The 23,211-nt window shown below is 33.6% G+C and overlaps 2 protein-coding genes across 2 annotated transcripts; both read left to right on the top strand.

Moving 5' to 3' along the window:
* The first annotated feature begins 15,699 nt into the window (after positions 1–15,699).
* On the top strand, positions 15,700–22,628 carry LOC126884699 (uncharacterized). Its single transcript, XM_050650812.1, has 2 exons — positions 15,700–17,161; positions 22,266–22,628. Exons 1-2 carry the CDS (start codon positions 15,869–15,871, stop codon positions 22,332–22,334), a joined length of 1,362 nt encoding a protein of 453 aa, XP_050506769.1. The 5' UTR covers positions 15,700–15,868; the 3' UTR covers positions 22,335–22,628.
* Positions 22,349–23,005, top strand: LOC126885586 (zinc finger protein 614-like). The gene has a single exon (XM_050652181.1). It carries the CDS (start codon positions 22,349–22,351, stop codon positions 23,003–23,005), a length of 657 nt encoding a protein of 218 aa, XP_050508138.1.
* The last annotated feature ends 206 nt before the right edge of the window (positions 23,006–23,211 follow it).

Raw genomic sequence — 23,211 nt, forward strand, 5'->3', positions numbered from 1 at the left:
GATTAGTTTTGGTTTGTTATGTGTCTAGTATCTCTTGAACTTTTCATTTCCTTGTGTATATACTGAACCGGTCTAGACTAACGTTTTCTGCGGCTTCGCTGGCTGGCTCACATTCGAAATGTGCAATTTATATTACTATCGCAAAAATCAGGTTGACCTTGACTGATGGCATGAGTTATGTTGGCTTTGTAGACCGCTGTGGTTTAATAGCATTTCTAACAGCATTCTAGAGCACTTCATGATTTTGTGTTTATGCCCAATGTCAAAGGTTATAAAACCATGACAACATATTACTTACTTGTCTTTGCTTATATCATTACGAGCTATTCCAGGTCAAATCAACACACTTTCAATTAAATTTTTTCCTGACCTATTTAAATTTGGTTAAAATTTAGAGTACTCATAGTGGATGATTAGGTGAAGAAAAATAAAAAAAATTAAATTTTTATCTCAAGCCGTTTCCGCAATATGGTTATGTAAAGTTTTCCAAAAAGATCCAAGACACCGCGACAATACTTTTAGACGGAGAGCTAGAGGCGAGAAATCATCGTCATAAGTAATATGGAGTTTGGCATGTGAAATGTGTCTATTGTATATTGATAACTATGACCCTTTTCAGGCTGACACATCAGTGGATACAGGAAGTAGCAATAAGGGATGAAAGGGGAAAGTTGGTGCAGTCATTAAATGTTTTCACCTTCTATTTTGTTAAACCTCCATCGATTTGCATGAAAATTGGTGAGTAGTTAGAGCATAACTCAAGAAACAAAACTGATATGGTGCCAACGTGCGCTTTTACCCTGGGGGTGGATGCCACCCCTTCTCGGGGGTGAAAACTATTTTATTAAAAATAACCCCACTAATCGATAGAGGGACAAATTTTAAGCAAAATTTGTTACTTCTAATTATTAAAATAAATCAATACTTTTTGAGTTATTAAAGATCAAAGATTTGAATTTTTCGTGAAATAAATGCATGATGTAAAGCGGTTTTTCGTGAATAATTCAAAAACTGTAAGTTTTATCAAAATAGTTATGATTACCAAAATTGAAGATAAAAAAAAATAAAAGAGATTTATTATTCGAAAAACCTTTGAGAATTAATAAAAAGTGAGTTATAGGTGATGGAATGTATATTTTTTTCGGCTAGTACCTAAATCTAAGTATTCAAGCTCAAATAACGGGAAAACGGTGCATTTTATAAAATATATTTACTGAACACTTGTCAAAGTACTCAAGAATACCTATCAAGTGAGCTCCAGATGAAGTTTATAACATCAAAGCTAAACAAGTGATGATGAAAATAAGAGAACCCTTTCGAGTTTTTAGGAAAAAGTGAAAATTAAAATACACGCTATTTATATATTTATTTTGAAATTAGTTAACAGAATAATTTTTAAAGGAATTTCGGGAATGAAGTTAGGATTATAATTTATTATCAAGTTCGTTTTATTACAATTTAAATATACCAAGTTAAAAATGGGAGCATTATTATAACGAAAAATTTGTTTTTAAATTCCTAATATGGAAAATTGCTATTATGAAAAGTTGTTTAGAATTAAAAATTATGTTTAATGTGCAATTATATCCTACTATTTAAATATTGTGAGCTATAAAGGCACTTTACTGAGCGAATTTCTTGAGCGAAATTCATATTTTTTACACATCGACTAAAATCGATACAATTTTATATAATCTTATGTTTATGATTGCATCTTGGATTTTAGACCGTGCAGATCTTTTTATGAAGAATTATTTTGGTTCGTAAAATTAATAATAAAAGAGTTATAAATGAAAATGATGATTGGTAGGTATCTCTAATTTGAGAAAAAAATTAAATATTTTCTTTTTATTAGAAGAATGTAGATAATAGTTACATTATTATAATAATTATTAATTATTTAATTATAATAATAACAACTATTCCATATATTAGAACACAGTTTTTAATTCCAAACAATTTTTCGTAGTTACAATAATTTACAACAGTGTGAAAAAAAGGTACTTTAATCTTGAGTGAAATTCATATTTTTTAAAATACCTCCTATAATATAGATAAAATTTTCTATCTGGCGATTGAATCGTAGGTTTTAGACGATGCAGAACTTTTTATGAATTATAACTTTATTTCGTAAAATTAAAAATAAAAAAGTGTCCCGTAATATATGTGTCCAACTTAAGTAGACACACTGTATATTATACAATATAATATACATAATACATAAATCAGTGGGTAGACAGCACCAAAAATTTGTAACCTGCCGTTTAACATTACTTACATTAAAATTAATAAGTAATATTTATTTACTTGATATTTCAATTCTTTTACAGTTTATATGAAGTAATATATTTTTGAAATATAGTAGAGTCTCGGTTATCCGCCCTTCGGTTATCCGCCGTTCAGTTTTATCCGCCGCACCATTTAAGCAAAATTTTTTTTTTCAAATTTATGTAACTTTGAAAATATTAAAGAATGAGTAAAAATTTTTTAAGATGAGATAAAATACGCCGAGCAACAAGAAGCCAGAGCTGTCGATATTATGATGCTACAAGATGGCGAGTATTGGCAGCAACAAAACGAGATACATCGGCAAGGCAGATGAAAATCGCTAGTTTTTTTCGTTCATCCTAAATCACTCTATCCAAATCATTCTATCCAATGTCCGTCAAAATTAAACTGATTATCTTCTTCTTCTTCTTGTGCCACACCTATCGGAGACTGGAAATCATCAAGGCCTAAACTTGTGTTTCATTTAACGCTCCCTATTATCCTCCATTTTTGCTTATCCGCCCTTCCGTCGGCCCGTTTATGGCGGATAACCAAGACTCTACTGTAATATGAAATTTTCACTAAATAATTTCACAGCAGTATCTGTATCAATTGTACAATTTATTTTAAGCACGCAAGTGTATTCTGTTGCCATGTTAAAAACAGTTATATTTTTTTAGTATAGGTATAATATATATTCAATACAAACGCCGACTCCGAAATGACAGTAGCAAGTACCTATAAAATAGCGTTAATTTAAGAGCACATGCGTGAAGTTACGAATGATAAAAAGAACATATTATTATTAATTAAATGTATGTTACTAAAATATTATTTTTATATTATTTCGATATTTAATTGAATTTTTTCTATCGACATAAACTTAGTTGCGGTTCTAGCCAGGGGCAGGGGGGCAGCTGCCCCCCCCCCCATTTCAGTTTTTACAGTACTTTTGTACTATAATTTTCGTTAAAAAGGCACGTTATCTTGTTTATTCACCGGTTGTGTTCCCTTGCCCCCCAATTTTTTTGGTCTAGAACCGCCCCTGTATAAACTGAATATGTACAGAAACTGAGGGTGTCCAATAATGGGCACATTTGACATAATATTCAAATACATTTTTGCTATATTTTATATAAACGTCTTAAAACAATTTTAAAAACTTATATAAATAATATAATAATTAAGCTCCAAATTTTTGGAGCCTAAACTTTGAAAAATGTTTGTAGCATAATGTTTAATGGTATCAACTTTTCCGGGAGCTCATTTGATACATATTTCTAAGTACTTTCACAAGTGTTCAGTAAATATATTTTATAAAATGCACCGTTTTCCCGTTATTTGAGCTTGAATACATAGATTTGGGTACTAGCCGAAAAAAAATATACATTCCATCACCTATAACTCACTTTTTATTAATTCTCAAAGGTTTTTCGAATAAGAAATCTCGTTTATTTTTTATTATCTTCAATTTTGGTAATCATAACTATTTTGATAAAACTTACAGTTTTTGAATTATTTACGAAAAACCGCTTTACATCAAGCATTTATTTCACGAAAAATTCAAATCTTTAATCTTTAATGACTCAAAAAGTATTGATTTATTTTAATAATTAGAGGTAATAAATTTTGCTTAAAATTTGTCCCTCTATCGATTAGTGGGGTTATTTTTAATAAAATAGTTTTCACCTCTGAGAAGGGGTGGCATCCACCCCCAGGGTAAAAGCGCACGTTGGCACCATATCAGTTTTATTTCTTGAGGTATGCTCTAACTACTCACCAATTTTCATGTAAATCGATGGAGGTTTAACAAAATAGGAGGTGAAAACCTTTAATGACTGCGTTAACTTTCCCCTTTCATCCCTTATTGCTACTCTCTGTATCCACTGAGGTGTCAGCCTGAAAGGGGTCATAATTATCAACATACAATAGACACATTTCACATGCTAAACTCCATATTACTTATGACGATGATTTCTCGCCTCTAGTTCTTAGACTATTTATTGGAATGGTTGTAGAAGCTGACCTGATTGAGCTAGAATGCTGGGAGAGAGTGTCATTTTACAGCATTTTTAAAGCTCTTTACAGTGATATATACAGCATGATGCTACGATAAACAAATTTTTTTCAAACAAAAAAAATATTTTGGCATATGTATCATACTAGTGACGCCATCCATCTGGGCGTGATGACGTAATCGATGATTTTTTAAATGAGGCTATAGGTCGTGTGTTAGCTCATTTGAAAGGTTATTCAATTCTCTATTCAGTAATATAAACAATAATATAATTTAAAAATGTATACCATTTTTATTCAGTTGCAATGCGAAGGCAAAACAATCCTACTTTTCAATTAGAATACGGTGCACAGTCCAGTCTTCTGAATCGCGATTTTCGGCTCTTATTGGAGCCTCATCGGAAAGAACGTAGGCACTGTTCTCCATACCCCAATTGACTAGTAGTACATTCTTTCACGGTTTTTGCTCTAAATTTTAAAGAACCGCTTAGATTGACATGAAATTTGGCATACGTATAGCTTACATGTCAAAGAAAAAAAGTGATATTGTGCCGATGTGTGCTTTTGCCCTGGGAGTGACTTTCACCCCCCCTTGGGGGTGAAAAAATATATGTCCAAATTAAGGCCGGAAATGGGTAAACAGACTAATTTTAAGTAACTTTTGTTCTATAGAGCTTTTTCGCCAAGTCAACACTTTTCGAGTTATTTGCCAGTAAATATGTTCATTTTTCAACAAAATAACCACATTTTTAGACGGTTTTTCGCAAATAACTCAAAAAGTAAGTATTTTGTCGAAAAAACGTTCTTAGCAAAAATATAGCCTATAAAAAATTTAAAAAAATGGTGTACGCGTTAGGTCTCTGGATCTCGTAGAACCAGAGTTATAGCCAATGAAAAATAGATTCATATTCACCAAATTTCAAATAGAATATTTCGACGTGAAATATCCAAAAAATTAAGCACTTTTTGGGGAAAACCCTTTATGACTTTTTTAAAGTGTTTAAAAAAAGCTTTATTTCTGTTTTTACAAAAAGTTTCTAGCATTAAATTTAAGCAAGTTACGCTCAAAATAAAGTTGGTCCCTTATGTTTTGGCAAAAAAAAATCGGAAAGACCACCTCCTAATTAGCAACTTAAATGAAATTAATCGTTACCGCTCCACAAATTATTTTACTTATATTGTGTTTATATGATCTGTAAGTTTCATTGATTCAAAGTGCTTATTTTTGAAAAAATTTGATTTCAAAGTAAAATTTTTAAAAATTTTAATTTTGAAAAATATGCTTTTTTTTCAAAATAACTTAAAAATTATAGATACCAAAAATCTCGAAAACAAAAATATTTGGTGTTTCTAAATTTGCATACATTCGTGATCAGTGACTCGTTCAACCTTACAGATCATATATACAATATATACCCGAGTCAAGAAACTTGTGAAGTCGTAACGATTAAGTTCATTAAAGATACTAATTAGGGGGTGATTTTCTCGATTTTTTACCAAAACAAAAAGGGACTAACTTTATTTTGAGCGTAACTTGTTTACTTTTGATGCTAGAAATTTTTTTTATAAAACAAAAATGAAGCTTTTTTAAACACTTTAAATAAGTTGTAATGAGTTTTCCCCGAAATGTGCTTCATTTTTGGTTATTTCACGTTAAAATATTCCATTTGGAATTTGACGAATATGAATCTATTTTTCATTAGCTATAACTCTGCTTCTACTAGGTATAGAGACGTGATATATACACAATTTTTTTTGAATTTTTTACAGGCTATATTTTTGCTACAAATGTTTTTTCGACAAAATACTTACTATTTGAGTTATTTGCGAAAAACCGTCTAAAAGCGTGGTTATTTTGTTGAAAAAATGAACATATTCACTGCCAAATAACTCGAAAAGTATTGACTTAGTGAAAAAACTCTATAGAACAAAAGTTACTTAAAATTAGCCAGTTTATCCATTTCCTGACTTACTTTGGACGAATATTATTTCACCCCCAGGAGGGGGTGAAAACCACCCCCAGGGCAAAAGCACATATCGGCACAATATCACTTTTTTCTTTGACATGTTAGCTATGTGTGTGCCAAATTCCATGTCAATCTTTGCGGTTCTTTAAAATTTAGAGGTTTTGCGATATTTTACCGTTAAAGAACGGACTATAGCGTCGAGAGGTTTTCCCACCCATAGCGTCATCTGGCAATTGCTGGCAATTGCCAGATGACGCTAGTCACCTAATACCTTCACTTCGGTTGCAATGGGTGGGAAAACCTCTCGACGCTAGTCAATTGGGGTATGGAGAACAGTGCCTACGTTCTTTCCGATGAGGCTCCAATAAGAGCCGAAAATCGCGATTCAGAGGACTGGACTGTGCTCCGTATTCTAATTGAAAAGTAGGATTGTTTTGCCTTCGCATTGCAACTGAATAAAAATGGTAAACATTTTTATTTTATAGTCGTATTACTCCGTAGAGTAACCAGGTGCATTTTCCGTTGGAGCTTTACCGAGCTGCAGACGAGGGATGTGAATTGCATAGTGTAAAATTCGTTCCCTTTGTCTTCACTGCAGCATCCATTTGGCTTGCAATTGTAGAAGCCTTGGAGGTGTCACCAGGGAAATGTACCATTAAGTTTTCAATTTAAAAATCTTTTAGTAATATTTATAATATTTTCAATATTATTAATTTTGCTATTAGGATTGAAAACTAACTTCATCTTCATAATAATATAATTATTTTTATACAGGTGGCAAAAAAGTTTTTTTAATTAAATGACAAAAAAATTGACAAAAAATGAAGAATGTACTAGTATGTAATTTATTTAATTTAAAATAGACTTTACTGTTGCCAGAAACAGATAAATTACATAAATTATTCTTTTTTGTCAATTAATTTAAATAAAAAAAAACTTTTTTTGTCACCCTGTGTAAATAATTATGTTATTGTCGCCAGCTTGCGACATTACGAATTTATTCCTTTTATTTACACCATACTGTATATCGATGGCTTAGTGTGAAAACCTCGTATCTCATTAAATTACAATTTTACAGGAGAGGCAAAAAACTGATTTTCTGCATAATATAACCTAAAAACAAAAATTACCGTTACATAATTTTAATTCGAGCACATTGAGACAAATATCTGATATTGGCCTAGAGCTAAAAGTGTTAAATGTTGCTATTAAATTGGAAATACAAATATTAACTATGAAAAACACGTAAATATCCTTGCAGTATATAGAGCCTTTGCCCAAGTAACTATGATAACCTCATATATCTTGATATACGTGTTTTTCATCTTAAATGAGGTTGTGTTTATTATTATTTACGAGGTTTTCATTTTTCATATCTTATTGCACACCTCCAAATACTAGGTTGATGCAGTACAAATCTTTTGATTTAAGGTTCATAAAATGTTTCTGTATGTAGGACTGGAGTTTTGTCAGATTTTAGTTGTTTTACTACTTCTATAAATTCTTGGTAGGTAGGTGCATCTTCTTCTTCATCTCGGTTATCTGTTATATCTTCTTCTTCTGTGTCGATTGCTTGGTTGCTTGTATTTATATCTTTAAAGTGATTTTCCCAATCTTTTTTGCTTATTTTGCTGGTCACTTTGTTACCATTATATTGTTGTTTTATATATTCAAACAATTTTTTGTTGTCTCTATTATTTGTTTCAATCTCTTGCATCTGATCTGAGATCCATGTCTCTTTCTTTCTTTTATAAAGTTTGGCCGCTTCTCTCTTTTCTTTCTGGTATTGTTCTCTTTCCTCTTGTCCGCTATTTTCAAGCCATTTGTTTCGTGCCAGCGTTTTCAGTTGACTTTGGTATCGACATTCTTCGTCAAACCATTCTTTAGTTTTTTTATTTTCTTGAGGTCCTATGGTTTGCTCCGCAGCCTCTATGATGCTCATTTTTATATTTTTCCATTCCTCTTCTACGTTCGTGCCATTGTACCTCTTTAGTTTTTGTACTAATTCCTCTGAATACTCTTGTTTTGTTTGTTGCACTTTTAATTTGGTTAAGTTCCACTTCCTTCTTTTTCCTACTTTATTATTAGCTTTGATGATTTTCATCTTCATTTTGGCTATTAAGAGTATGTGGTCAGTGTCAGCGTTTGCTCCTCTAAAGGATCTCACATCTTGTATTATCTTTGTCCATTTTTTCGAAATCAAAACATGATCTATTTGGTTGCCATCTGATCTCCCTGGTAACATCCAGGTTATCTTGTGTTCCCTTTTATGAATAAATTTCGTACTGACGATGTAGGTATTTGTTGCTGCTGCCAGATTGCAAACTTTTGCCCCGTTATCCAGGACCAGATGAGATTAACAATGAACTTATTGCAAATGGAGGAGATGACCTTCTAAACCGTATATATAAATTAATGGTCAGTATATGGGAAAAGGAATACATGCCTGAAGAATGGAAGAAAGGACTCATTATACCAGTTTTTAAAAAAGGAGACCCAACGCTTTGCAGCAATTATAGAGCAATTACGCTATTAAATACAACATATAAGATCATGACAACAATTATAAGAAATCGGCTAACCAGATACACAGAAAAAAACTTAGGACCATATCAACAGGGATTTAGAAAAGGGAGATCAACAATTGATGCAATCCACGTTTTAACGCAAACAATCGAAAAAAGTTACGAACATGGCATAGAATTGCACATATTGTTTATTGATTTCCAGCAGGCTTTCGACAGCATCTACAGAAAACAGCTATTAAAAGAAATGAAAAATATGAATATACCTGCAAAATTAATAAGATTGACCAGAATGACAATGATGGACACAACAGCAAAGGTCAAAACAGTGGATGGTGAAACGAAGAATATCAACATAGAACACGGGGTAAGACAAGGTGACAGCCTATCGACAACGCTCTTTAATATAGCCTTGGAGGGAGTAATTAGAAACACAGGACTAACAAAAAAGACAATAATCCAAAGTTCTACACAAATAATAGGGTATGCAGACGACCTAGGGTTGATAGCCCGTGACAAGAGAAGTCTAGAAGATGCACTGCTAACATTGACAAGAGAGGCAAAAATCAGGGGGTTAATAATTATTCAGAAAAAAACAAAATACTTAATAAGTACGAGAAATCAAGACCAAGTAAATAGAATAAAAGAGATAAGAATAAGTGATAATGTATTCCAAAGGGTTGACTGCTTTAAATACTTAGGAGTGATAGTAGATGGTCAAAACAGAAGAAGCATAGAGATAAATGAAAGAGTTAAAGCAGGGAATAGGGCATTCTGGAAATACCACAAGTTACTTAAAGATAAAAACCTAAGCAAGAAAACAAAGACAAAGATATATAGAGCGGCAATTAGACCAGTCATCACTTATGGAGCAGAAGCAATGTGCCTTACAAAAAAAGATGAAGAAAAATTGAGAATAATAGAAAGAAAAATTATTAGAAGAATACATGGCCCAATCAAAACAGATCAAGGAGAAATACGAATTCTGATGAATCACGAAATAAGAAATCTAATGGAAGGAGAAGATATAGTGAGATTCATTAAAGCACAAAGGTTAAAATGGTTTGGCCACATCCAACGAAGAGAAGCAGATGCACTAATTAGGCAGATAACAAATTGGACGCCAGTAATAAACAGACCTAGAGGAAGACCGAAAATAAGATGGGAAGACCAACTGCGAGAGGATATATCCAATATGGAAATTACAGGCTGGAGAGAAAAAATACAGAATAGGAAAGAATGGAAACAGATTACAGAAAAAGCAAAAAAACACGAAAATCTATAAAGGATAATGAAGAGGAATTATGCGGACCAATCCACCGCATGAAATGGATTAAAAGAGCTCATGAACCTGAGCGACCTATACTCTATACTAGAGTGACCGGTCTATATATATATATATATATATATATATATATATATATATATATATATATATATATATATATATATATGTAGGACTACCTTTTATTGTTCACAAAAAAAATTTCTCCAAGTCGAATCTCTCAAACAAATACTCCAAATTAAGTACCAAAGTCTTGGTTATAAATATACGTGGTATTCACACTAAATCAAGAGAGCAATTGATATACGTGGTTTCTCTTTTCGGCTGTAGAAAATAGTCTAGTGTATTTGGATTTTTTTTAACAGTTGTAAATCGTGAGATACAAGGTTTTCAAACTAAAACAACCAAAATGTCATTTTCGAAAAAAAATGAGATACGAGGTTTTCACACTAAGCCATCGATATGTAAAATTTGTTTTTTTTTTATGTTGAACCCATCACCATCCCATGATAAAATTTTTATATGTTGTTAACAACAGTACCACAGTATAAAGAGGGACTGTAAAACCTCTTCCATGTCGGCACTTTAATCTCAAGAAGTAATACCGGCAGTACGCAATTAGTAATTCACCAGTGGTGGATGCGGGTTTTCCCTGTTAAAATCCGTACGTTTCTATGCGACTAGCAATGGGTGAGAGTGGGGCAAAAGCGACTAAGAACATTGCGCGGTCGCCATGCGCGACTAAAGCTTTTACTTCCAATTTTTCGGAGAGTGGTTCGACTGTCCCTCTTTATACTGTGACAGTACTATGTATTTGTAGGAATATTATGAAAATTTTAAATTGTGTACTTTTTGGAAAAATCCTAATCAAAATATTTTTTTTTTGTTTGAGAAAAACTTGTTTATCGTAGCATCATGCTGTATATATAGGTTTGTTCCCACACGACCGAGAACCGTCACGAAACGGTAACCCTCCTGCGCCGTAAACAAAATCCGTTCCAACAAAAATATGATCGTCATCGGATCGTCCTTCCCATTGTTCCAACAAGAATTGTGATCTTTCAGTGACGGTTTTTTAATGATCATTTCAGTAATCGGGCAAATGCATGTGGTGGTTGGACTGACTTACGCACTAGTATTTAATTCTTCTTTAAATTTTTTGAGCCTAGATTAATTAGTTTTTAGTTAGGTTAATAAATTTTATCTCCTATTGTTTATATTTTTAGAGTTGTTAGTAATTATTATTTTATTACTTGCCTTTTTATTAATATAATTTTAATTTTATAATATGTCTGACGAGGAAGGAAGCCTTGATTTTTCAAATTACGATAGTAGTGAGGATGATTTGGAGCTGTTAGCGGAACCCAGAATAAAAAACCATACTTATTTAGGTAGATTGGATTTTATTTGAAATTTGTGCAACCACTCATTATTAATTAATTTTAGATGAAGTTGTTCCGCAAATCGAAAGCGGGAATCGTGATCGACTAAAAGCACACAAGCTGTCACCAACAAAAATAACAAATGATAATGTTAGATAAATCAGTTATCGGTCAGATAACCGTTCCAACATTGGTTTCCAAATTACCGTTATGGGACGATAACTGGGCGATACAATTACGAACATGCGCACAACAAACGGTACAGCAGTGGCGGCCGGTCAGGGTCGGCAGTGCCGACCCACACATTTATAGATATAGATTTTTTCAATATTTGTATCTGCGAAGTAAAAAAAATCTGTCAGATAATACAGACTAAATTTTATTCATGGTTTTTAAAAGGATTTGATCAATCCGAGCGTTAAGTGATCCTGCGCATAACAGACTTCTCAAAAAATGAATGATCCGAGCCATTCATCTGACTTTTCGGCTAGCCGTACCCAACTCATCCGTAGCTTGATGATTTACACGTAAAACTCAACGAAATAACAAGTCGATGAGCAAGCGAACATACATTCTCTCCGTAGGCATAAGCGGCAGGTACGGCACATTTTAAGTCTGCCGGTCGGTGTTTCATTTGGAATCATCGGCAGAAATTATTGTCAAAAATAATCACGCCGTTTTACGTCGTTTAATTGATATTGTAATTTTTTTAAGTTGTCAGGAATTATCATTTAGTGGACATGATGGATCGAAGCATTTGTTAAAAATCAAAGTAATTATAGAGAATTAATAAAATTGTTTTAGAAATATTTACTTTCTGATTCGAAGTGTATTCGTAATACAGAATGAACTAATATACATAATCAAATAGTTACATTTTGAATAACGTTATTGAATCTGAGATTTAGAAAACCATTTGCTTTTCGCTGGAAGTAGATGAAACTTCTGATTATCATGTCATTCACAATTATCAATTATTGTTGTTCGGCACGCGTTACGTGGTAATATTTATCAGAGGTTTTTAGGTTTTAGAGACGTGACTAAAAGCAATAAGGCAGAATAGATTTTTGGTGTTTTAAAGAACAGATTAAAATTTTTTGATATCAAAAATAAATTGGTAGGGCAAACTGGGGCAATCTTATGACGGCGTTGCTGTGATGTGTGGTGAATTGAATGGTCTCCAGGCAAAAGTTAAAACTATTGCATCACAAGCTTTATTTACTCACTATTATGCGCATATAATGAATTTTTTTTATTGGCTTTAGGATTAGACCATGCGGCCAGAAACAAAGTAAATAGTACATACATAAACATAATATATCTTATCTAAACTATCTAATTAGTAATCTAAGTTAAGGTTATCTAAGTCTGACCGATCGTTTTGTTAAGAATAGATATAATAAACATTTTATTTTCAAAGTGAATTTTTGCTAAATTAATCTTAATAAAAATTTTGCGATAAGGACAAGTGTCACACTTTTCTCATTCAAGGGTTTTTCTTTTTTCTTAATAATTATTGATTACCTACATACCCACCCCACACGGTAAGGCAGGCATGTAGGCAATCAAAAGGAAAGACATTTAAGGTTACAAGCCTAATCTAGTCATTCTATAACTTAATTTTACAGTCATATAGAAAAAACAAAATAAAATCAAAAATACGTTTATCACTCAGTGCCAAAAGATACATAATAAAAGATATAGTATACCTATGTAATAAAAGATATAATGAATTTAGTTTTGCATGATACCATCGTCTTTTCTTGCCAGTTTAGCTCACCTAAACGGATTACTGCTTTAGAACAAATTTGTTTCGAAAAAAAAAAGCGAACAGGTTGTCAGACACGATGAAATTTTAAATCTCGGTTAGTTTTATCTAAGCAGATTATCTCATATCTCTGGTAGTTTTAGTATCTGTAGCAGATTTTCATGAACAGCTTTTGGAAATTTTTTATTTTATTATCGAAGGCGACGATTTTGAAAGTGGCGATACCTCGATCCGTGAAGTAATCCTTGAGAACTTTATTAAATAATTACTCTTTTAATATTCTTTTAAATATTTTTAAGACAGAGTTTGCCCAAGATATTCATTGTTGTTCAAAATCAGTCAACTGACATTATTAATTCCAAAAATAGAATACGAAAGCTGGTGCAAAATCTCAGAGATTTTCGTAATGATAGTAGTTTCCAATATATACGCAGTGACGTTTTGGATTCGCTTGATATTTCCGAACCACCCCAAAAAGACAACGACATGATACATATCTCGCAAAACGAGTAGGTATATCTTGAAATTTTGGATACCTACTATTATATACAAATAGATACTCGTTTTTCGAATTTAGAAGATTTGCAAATTTTTGACCTCTTTGACGATTCAAAATTTAAAAGTTACCTTCGCCAAAGAATTTCCAAGATATTTATTATTACAAGTTAGGTACTTAAAAATTATGCCGATCTAAATATTTTCAGAAAGTGGGATAAGTTACAAAGTAATAATATGTATGTATAATTCTATGTAGTAAGTACTGCAATTCATTACATCAAATTGTTCATCAATTTTCTTATTACCACCAAGTTCTGCCTCAAATAAACGGGATTTATCTTGTCTCAAAAGAATCAACACGTATTGTCGAAACACCATGAAACAACCGAGAATGTCAAGTACATCAAATAAAAAAAAAAAACAAAAAACAACCAAATCTCCTATGATGATTTAAGCCTTTTAGTTTGATGGTATACCTATATGAGGAGACAAAAAAACCTTGCCGACCCTGTCTCCAAGGCCACGAGCCGCCACTGCGGTACAGGTAGTTTCGTGACGGTTTCTAGACCATCCAAAAGTTCATGTTGGAAGAAACCTTATATCACTGTAAAGAGCTTTAAAAATGCTGCAAAATGACACCACTCTCACCATTCTAGCTCAATCAGATTAGCTTCTACAACCTTTTTGGAAAATCTTACATAACCATATTTCGGAAACGGCTTGAGATAATAATTTAAAATTTTTGTTTCCCTTATTAGCCACTATGAGTGTCCCAAATTATAACCAAATCTGAGGATGGGTGGAAATTAGGTGTGTTGAGTTGATATGGAATGACCCTTACCGGTCTTTGTTCTCATTGATACTCATTTTATTAAAACTGCAAAATGGATTCTTACCATATTCCTGTTCACTTTCCCAAATCTTCTTAATTTCGGATGCTTCAATTAGGTTCATATTGTAACAAGTTTACTGGAACAACTTACAATTATAATGAAACGAGGGGTTCGTATTTAGATACTACTTTATTTATTTATACAAGTTTACTTTACAAATTCTAGCGTATAACTAACTCAAATAATACAGCGCTTCGTTTAAATAGGGAACAGGTCCTTTTCTAGAAATGTCTGCCCATCTATAGACCTGATGAACATTCTGGAGAGATCCTCGCTCACAGAACCGTCGCTTCTCTGACGTCATGCCTACCACGACAACATATTACTTACTTGTTTTTGCTTATATCTTGTTATGTTGGCTTTGTAGACCTATGTGGTTTTTGGTTATTCGCATAGACATGCGACTTAAGAAAACCCCACTAGAAAGAGTCTAATGAGGTCAAATCGTAAGATCTTGGTGGCCAGTTCTCCTCACTTCCACGTGAGATGACCATGCCCGCATCTGGATTGGTATCGCCCTAAATTCGACAATCCTGTTTGTTGACGTACCCATTTATCCAAAGCGGGCCTCATTGCTGAAGATGATTTTTCGATAAAAATTGAGTCAGTTTCGAACTGTTCCAAGGCCCATACAAGGTCAGTTGAATTTTGTACGGATGGAGGGTGGAGGTATAAGTCACAACGGGTGGAGAGTGGAGGCTATGATTATAATCATAACGTTGATTGACATATGTTGTCATAGATTCTATACAGGCCACGTAATTGAATATATAACGTGCAATTATAATTATTTAGTAAAATATAGTTATAAAGTATTATGTTTTTTGGTTTTTAGACAAACAGAAGTTCAATCTGCATAGCTTAAAACACAAGAAAAGTCAATGTCATATATGCAGCCGATTCCTTAGATCAGACTGCTTAAAGAAACACATCAGGATGCATACAGCAGGTCCATCAATTTGTTCTACTTGCGGAGCAACGTGCAAAAATTTTGAAAGTTTAAGAGGTCATATCTTTCATTACCACAAGCATACTGCTAATCAATACGTTTGTGAATGTTATGTTCGTGTAAAACTCCCTTAACCATGAATGTAGGTTGGTACTACTATCATCTGAACGACAGCTGTCAGATACTTAATACTGCGATAGAAAATGGAAACCATGTGCATAATTCTATAAAATAAAGTATTTTACATCGAGTATTATTTCATTACAAATACTTACGTCCTTTAAGTACAAAGGACTTGACATTTGGCGACGAGGATAATGGATACAAATATTACAGACACTACATCAACTACAGCCGGTACAAACACGAGTTCCTCGACTACAACTGCGATAGTTGCACCTGCTACAGCTCCAGTAATGTCTACACAAGTTTCTACATTCCAGTTTTCCGTTGAACCTTTTAACCAGACAGCTACAAAATGGTCCAGGTGGGTAAAACGGCTGGAAGGAGCATACAAAGTTTTTAAAATTCCAGAGGAAATGAAATTGCCCTATTTACTACATTACATGGGGTCGGAAGCATACGATACACTGTGTGATAAACTAGCTCCAGAGGTCCCTGAAGACAAGTCATATGAGGATACAGTTAAGTTAATGGATAATTTTTACAACCCTGCACCACTTGAAATTGCTGAAATATTTAGGTTTCAATCAAAAAGACAAGCAGAAGGCGAAAGTATACAAGAATACCTACATTCTCTACAGAAACTTGCCATAAACTGCAACTTTTCCACATATTTAAAAAGTGCTATACGAAATCAGTTTGTTTTTGGTTTACAGTCAAAGAGGATTCAAGCCAGACTATTAGAAACAAAGGGATTGGACTTGGACCGAGCCGTAGAAATTGCAGCAAGCATGGAAACTTCAGAAAAGGATAGTAATCAATTTTCTCACAACAATAATTACAATCAGGCTAGTATAAATGTTTTAAATGCGAAAGCAAAAAGTTCTCATAAAAATACAAACACTAGTAAATTTAATGATAATAATACAGTAAATAATCATAGTAGCTCTCCTAATAATACTTCTACAATGTCAAATAACCCTAATAGGGCTTGTTATAGATGCGGAGACACCTCGCATTTAGCCGATAAATGTAATAAAAAGCATTTAATCTGTAACTTTTGTAAAAACGTCGGACACATTCAAAAAGTTTGTTTAAAGGCACAACAAAATTCACACAGGCAAGTAAATTCAGTAAACTCTGCTCAAGAGGTCTTAGAAGTAAATGCTGGAAATTGCAAAGATAAATTTTTTATAAATTTAAAAGTGAATGGTAATATTTTAAATTTTGAAATTGATTCTGGCGCTGCTGTTACAATCATAAATAAAAATATATTTGAAAAATATTTTCCTGCATTACAATTACAAAAATCGGATGTTAAATTAACTACATACTGCAAAAATAATTTGAATGTTTTAGGTTTAGTTTCAGTGGAGGTTGAGCACCAGGAATTAAAGCACACTCTAAAGTTGTATGTGGTGGATGGTGATGGCTACTCACTGGTTGGTCGAGAGTGGATACATGCTCTGGAAATCAATTTACATCAGGTAAATACAATTCTACATGAAAATTTTGAAATTGCAACTTTGTTAGATAAATATAAACATTTATTTGAAAAGTCAGTTGGTGAAATAAAAGGGTTAGAGGCTGAAATTTATCTAAAACCTGGTACTAAAGCAAAATTTTGTAAGGCCCGTCCTGTAGCTTTTGCATTACGCCCTAAAGTTGAGGCAGAATTAGAGTCCTTAGTAAATCAGGGAGTCTTAAAGAAAGTAGCATTTTCGGACTGGGCAACTCCTATTGTTCCTGTAGTTAAACAAAATGGGGACATACGCATTTGTGGTGATTTTAAAATCACATTAAACCCTTGCATTGAAGTGGATGAATACCCTTTACCTACACCAGATGACCTACTTTCCCAATTAGCAGGTGGGGACAAATATACAAAAATAGATATTACGAAAGCTTACTTACACTTGCCAATAAAAGATGAAATGAAACATTTACTTACATTAAACACCCATAAAGGTTTATTTCAACCAAATCGATTAATGTTTGGAATTGCTAGTGCTCCTGCCAAATGGCAACGTTTAATGGAGCAAATGCTACAAGGAATAGATGGTATTTCAATATTTCAGGATGATATAAGAATTACAGCTCCAAATAATACCTTACATTTACAAAGACTTGAACAAGTTTTAAAGAAATTATCTGAACATAATTTACATATAAATTTGGATAAAAGCGAATTTTTCAAAGACGAGATTGACTACTGTGGATATAAGATGAGTAAAACGGGTGTGTCTACTAGTGCAGATAAGGTAACTGCAATTGCAAATGCTCCAATACCTACAAACAGAACTCAAGTTCGGAGTTTCTGTGGCCTAATTAATTATTACAGACATTTTTTAAAAGATACTTCTACAATTTTACAACCATTAAATAATTTACTTAAAAAGAATGTCAATTTTAAATGGTCGAATACTTGTCAAACTGCGTTTGACAAAGCAAAAAAACTCATTTGTTCTAGAAATGTTTTATGTCACTATGACCCAAATTTACCATTAGTCCTAGCAACTGATGCATCACCCTATGGGGTAGGTGCAGTACTTTCACATATCTTTCCAGACGGTACAGAGAGACCCTTACAGTTTGCTTCTCAAACTCTTACTACTACACAGCAAAGGTACTCACAAATAGACAAAGAAGCTTACAGCATAATTTTTGGAGTAAAAAAATTTTACAATTATTTATGTGCTAGGAAATTTACTTTGCTCACTGATCATAAACCGTTAGTTCAAATTTTTGCACCTGATAAAAGCCTACCAGTTTTAAGTGCAACAAGAATGCAACATTATGCAATTTTCTTACAAGGTTTGAATTATGACATTCGTTACAAAAATACAGATTCTCATCTCAATGCTGACGCACTTTCACGTCTACCTATAAAATCAGAACAAAATTTCACACATGATGAGCCAGATATTTTTGAAATAAATCAAATTGAAACTTTGCCTACAAATATTAGAGATCTAGCTTTTCATACAAAAAATGATCATACCTTAAAAAAATTACTTGTTGGGTTAAAAACAGGAAAACCTGTTGATAAACGATTTAGCTTCAATATAAATCAAGCTGAATTTTCATTACAATCTGATGTTATTATGAGAGGACAAAGAGTAGTTATACCTACTAAATTGAGAAATAAAATTTTGACAGAATTACATACTGCACATTTTGGAATAGTTAGAATGAAATCTTTAGCTCGTAGTTATTGCTGGTGGCCTCACATAGACCAGGATATTGAGTCACTTTGTAAAAATTGTTTAGAGTGCAATAAGCACAAGAACAACCCAATTAAAGATAATTCTCATATATGGGAACCACCAAAATTTTGTTTTGAACGAGTGCATGCTGATTACGCTGGACCTTTCAATGGAGGTTATTATTTTATATTGGTAGATTCCTTCAGTAAATGGCCTGAAATTCATTTTACAAAAAATACTACTACAAAAACTACTATTGAAATTTGCCGAAAAATTTTTACAACTTTTGGTATTCCTAAAGTTTTTGTTACAGACAATGGTAGACAATTTGACTCTCATGAGTTTAGAACTTTTATGAAAGATAATGGAATTACACAAAAATTTACTGCACCCTACCATCCTGCAACTAATGGACAGGGAGAGAGATATGTCCAAATACTGAAAAAATGTTTAAGGGCTATGCGAAGTGAGGGAAATGACAGGGAGTTTGAATTATGTAAGCTACTTATGCAATACCGCAGAAGCCCACATACAGTTACAGGTAAAAGTCCCTCAGAACTTATGTTAGGAAGACAAATAAGGAATAGATTAGATTTACTTAAACCTTCATGTAGTGATAGAGTTACCTATACTGATATGAGTCTAAGAAACTTTGATATAGGAACTAGGGTTTCCGTGAGGGATTATTTTCATTCTAAATGGCAATTTGGCATTATTGTACTCAGATTAGGGTTATTGCATTATTTAATTCAGTTAGATGATGGTAGAACATGGAAACGTCATGTAGACCAAATACGGCAAATTGGGGAATATACTCCATCTCAAAATAATCCAACATGTTACATTCCGGATACCATTACTCACAATTTGATTCCGAGGGAGGCATCAATTCCAGAGCACAGTGTCTCACCACCACCTATCGAAGTGATTACTGATGAATCCGAAATTTCAAACAATATGGAAAGTTCGAATAGTGTACCTGGGGCTCAAACTGAAACTGAGGAACCCATTTTAAGGCGTTCCACTAGAGTAAGGAAACCTGTTACCAGACTGAATTTGTAAGTACTTTTACTTCTAGTTAACTTTTGTAATTCTTGGTCAAGGGAGGAGGTGTTATGTTCGTGTAAAACTCCCTTAACCATGAATGTAGGTTGGTACTACTATCATCTGAACGACAGCTGTCAGATACTTAATACTGCGATAGAAAATGGAAACCATGTGCATAATTCTATAAAATAAAGTATTTTACATCGAGTATTATTTCATTACAAATACTTACGTCCTTTAAGTACAAAGGACTTGACAGTGAAGAATGTGGTAAAGGCTTTCGAATAAAATATAGTTTATTATTGCATAAAAGAAAGGCCCATTTGGGTCTAAGGAACTTTAAATGCAGTACTTGTGGAAAAGCTTTCTTTACCAAAACCGATTTATTAAACCATGTTCGATTCACTCACGAAAAACTGAGACCTCATGTTTGTGTACATTGTGGTACTGGCTTTTCGACTAAACGTAGTTTAAAAATGCATACAAGACAACATACCAATGAAAAACCCTTCGTTTGTCAGCACTGTTTAGAAGGGTTTAGACAGCGGATTTCATTACGGAAACATTTGAAATCAAAACATGGAATAGAAGAAGCCAAGGAATTCTTTTGTAAAACGTGTGAGAAAGGTTTCGCTACAGATTACGCATTGAATATACATCAAAGGTTACACGCAACTAAAAAGTGTAAAATTTGTTCAGCAAATTTTGGCGGAGATGAATATCTGACAAACCATCTTAGAGAAGTTCATCAAGTAGAAGTAGAAATGAAACAAGAGAGTTAAGATTATTTTTGGTGTTTGATGTCCAGTATCTCTTTTTCCATTTTCTTGTGTATATACTGAACCGGTCTAGACTAATGTTCAAATGTCTGCTGCGGCTTCGATGGGTGGCTCACATTCGACATGTGCGATTCCTATGACTATCACAAAAATCAGGTTGACCTTGACTGATGGTATGACTTATGTTGGCTTTGTAAACTACTGTGATTTGTGGTTATTCGTATAGATCTGCGACTTAAGAAAACCCCACAAGAAAGGTCAAATCGCACGATCTTGGTCGCCAGTTCTCATCATTTCCACGTGAGATGACCATGCCCACAAGTCGCTTGTGCATAATGGCCAATACGACATGAGCCACCATGTCCTGTTGAAACCACATGTAGTTGGCGTCCATATCGTCCAAGACAGTTCAAAAAAAAGTTGGAAATCATCTAATTATAGTGCTTGCTGTTAATGGCGATGGCCTGACCAACGTCTCTGTCAAAGAAATATGGACCTATGACGCCGCTAGCCCAAAATCCACAACAGTGACTCTTTCGGGATGAATTGGACACTCTTGGATCGTATCCGAATTGGTATCACCTCAAATTCGACAATTCTGTTTTTTGGAGCACCCATTCATCCAAAAATGGCTCTCATTGCTGAACTTGATTTTTCGATAAAAATTGAGTCAGTCTCCAGCTGCTCCAAGACCCATACAGGGTCAGTTGAATTTGTACGAGTGGAGGTATAAGGCCATCCGCACATGGGTCGATCGAAGACGCGTCTAGAAGTTTACGCGTCTTGCTCCTCTTGGACGAACCCTGCGGCACAGTGCACAAGCGATTGCTCTCCGCACACTAGTCGAGTTTGCTCACATCTTCCAACCAGAAAGAAGGCATTTTTTATATATCAAACAAAACAACTATTTTGATCTGTGAAAAGTATAGTTTTGTTACATTTTTAGTATAATTTGTATACAATGAGCATTATACAATTGAGGGTATTTTTCTACTTCCCCAACAAATTTTATAATAAACATCTAGAAACAGAAGTTCAATGTTTTCAGAATTTTATATTACAATATTTCCACAAAGCTAATAATACTACAGTTAACGAACATAACATTCACTGATCTTAAAAAAACTCTAAAATTTAATTCAGGGCAAAAATCAACAAAAACGAAGCAAACAAATAAAATAATGACTAGAAACGTGCGTCTCACTCGAACTTTCTCGTGCGCTTCAGATCGCACGGAACGAGAGTCGTGCAAGACGAGGAGATTTGCAACCCTAAACGCATCGTCTACGGAGCTCAATGCCACAACCAAGGAAGTTGAGTGGCGGGGAGAGATCTACGCGACTGGAATCGAGTTCACTACATCGAGCGTCGACCCATATGTGGACGGCCTAAGTCATGACGTAAACTTCGCCAAGTTGTGATCCATTCTTGCAAGCGACATGAAATCGACTGCCACAGATTTTGTTCCGGCCGTGAAACACACGTCACATACGTCATTATATCTTGCCATAAATATAGAGATTTTTAATTTGCTATCATGCGTTTTCTTTTGATTTCAGATAGACGAAAGTTCACTATGCACAACAGAAAACACGAAAAACGCAAGTGTGATATTTGTGGCCGTTTAATTAGACCCGACAACATGAAGAAACATGTATTGATGCATACAGCAGGTCCCGTTGTTTGTTCTACTTGCGGAGTAACGTGCAAAAATTTTGAAAGTTTAAGAGGTCATATCTTTCATTACCACAAGCATACTGCTCATCAATACGTTTGTGAAGAATGTGGTAAAAGCTTTCGAATGAAATATTATTTCTTATTGCATAAAAGAAAGGATCATATGGGTTTAAGGAACTTTAAATGCAATACTTGTGGAAAAGCTTTCTTTGTCAATAAAGCTTTATTAAACCATGTTCGAACCACTCACGAAAAACTGAGACGTCATGTTTGTGAACATTGTGGTACTGGCTTTTCGACTAAACATGTTTTAAAAACTCATAAAAGACAACATACCGATGAAAAACCGTTCGTTTGTGAGCACTGTTCAGAAGGGTTTAGACAGAGTGTTTCATTACGGACCCATTTGAAATCAAAACATGGAATAGAGGTAGCCCAGGAATTCTTTTGTGGAACGTGTGAAAAAGGTTTCGCTACAAATTGGGCTTTGAGTGTACATCAAAGGTCACACGAAACTAAGAAGTGTGAAATTTGTTCAGAGAATTTTGCTGGAGATGAATATCTGACAAAGCATCTTAGAGAAGTTCATCAAGTAGAAGTAGAAATGCAACAAGATAGTTAAGATTATTTTTGGTTTGTTATGTGTCCAGTATCTCTTGAATTTTCCATTCCCTTGTATTATTCGTGTGTGCCTTATTTCTACGAGGTTGACATAAGGAATGAAATATTTACAACGCATACAGCTCTATGAGGAAAAAGATTCCAAGAATCTGAATTGGCGCATTGAAGAAAATAAAAAGAAATAAAGCTCCGGGACAAGACAATATC

Source organism: Diabrotica virgifera, chromosome 5, assembly GCF_917563875.1.
Source record: "Diabrotica virgifera virgifera chromosome 5, PGI_DIABVI_V3a".
Taxonomy (NCBI): Eukaryota; Metazoa; Arthropoda; class Insecta; order Coleoptera; family Chrysomelidae; genus Diabrotica; species Diabrotica virgifera.

Excerpts from the sequence above, each read along its gene's own strand:
- LOC126885586 (XM_050652181.1), top strand. The coding sequence starts at position 22,349 with ATGAAGAAACATGTATTGATGCATACAGCAGGTCCCGTTGTTTGTTCT.
- LOC126884699 (XM_050650812.1), top strand. The coding sequence starts at position 15,869 with ATGGATACAAATATTACAGACACTACATCAACTACAGCCGGTACAAAC. Across the intron at positions 17,162-22,265 it reads TGGAAATCAATTTACATCAG|ATAGACGAAAGTTCACTATG; the intron begins GTAAATACAATT and ends TTTTGATTTCAG.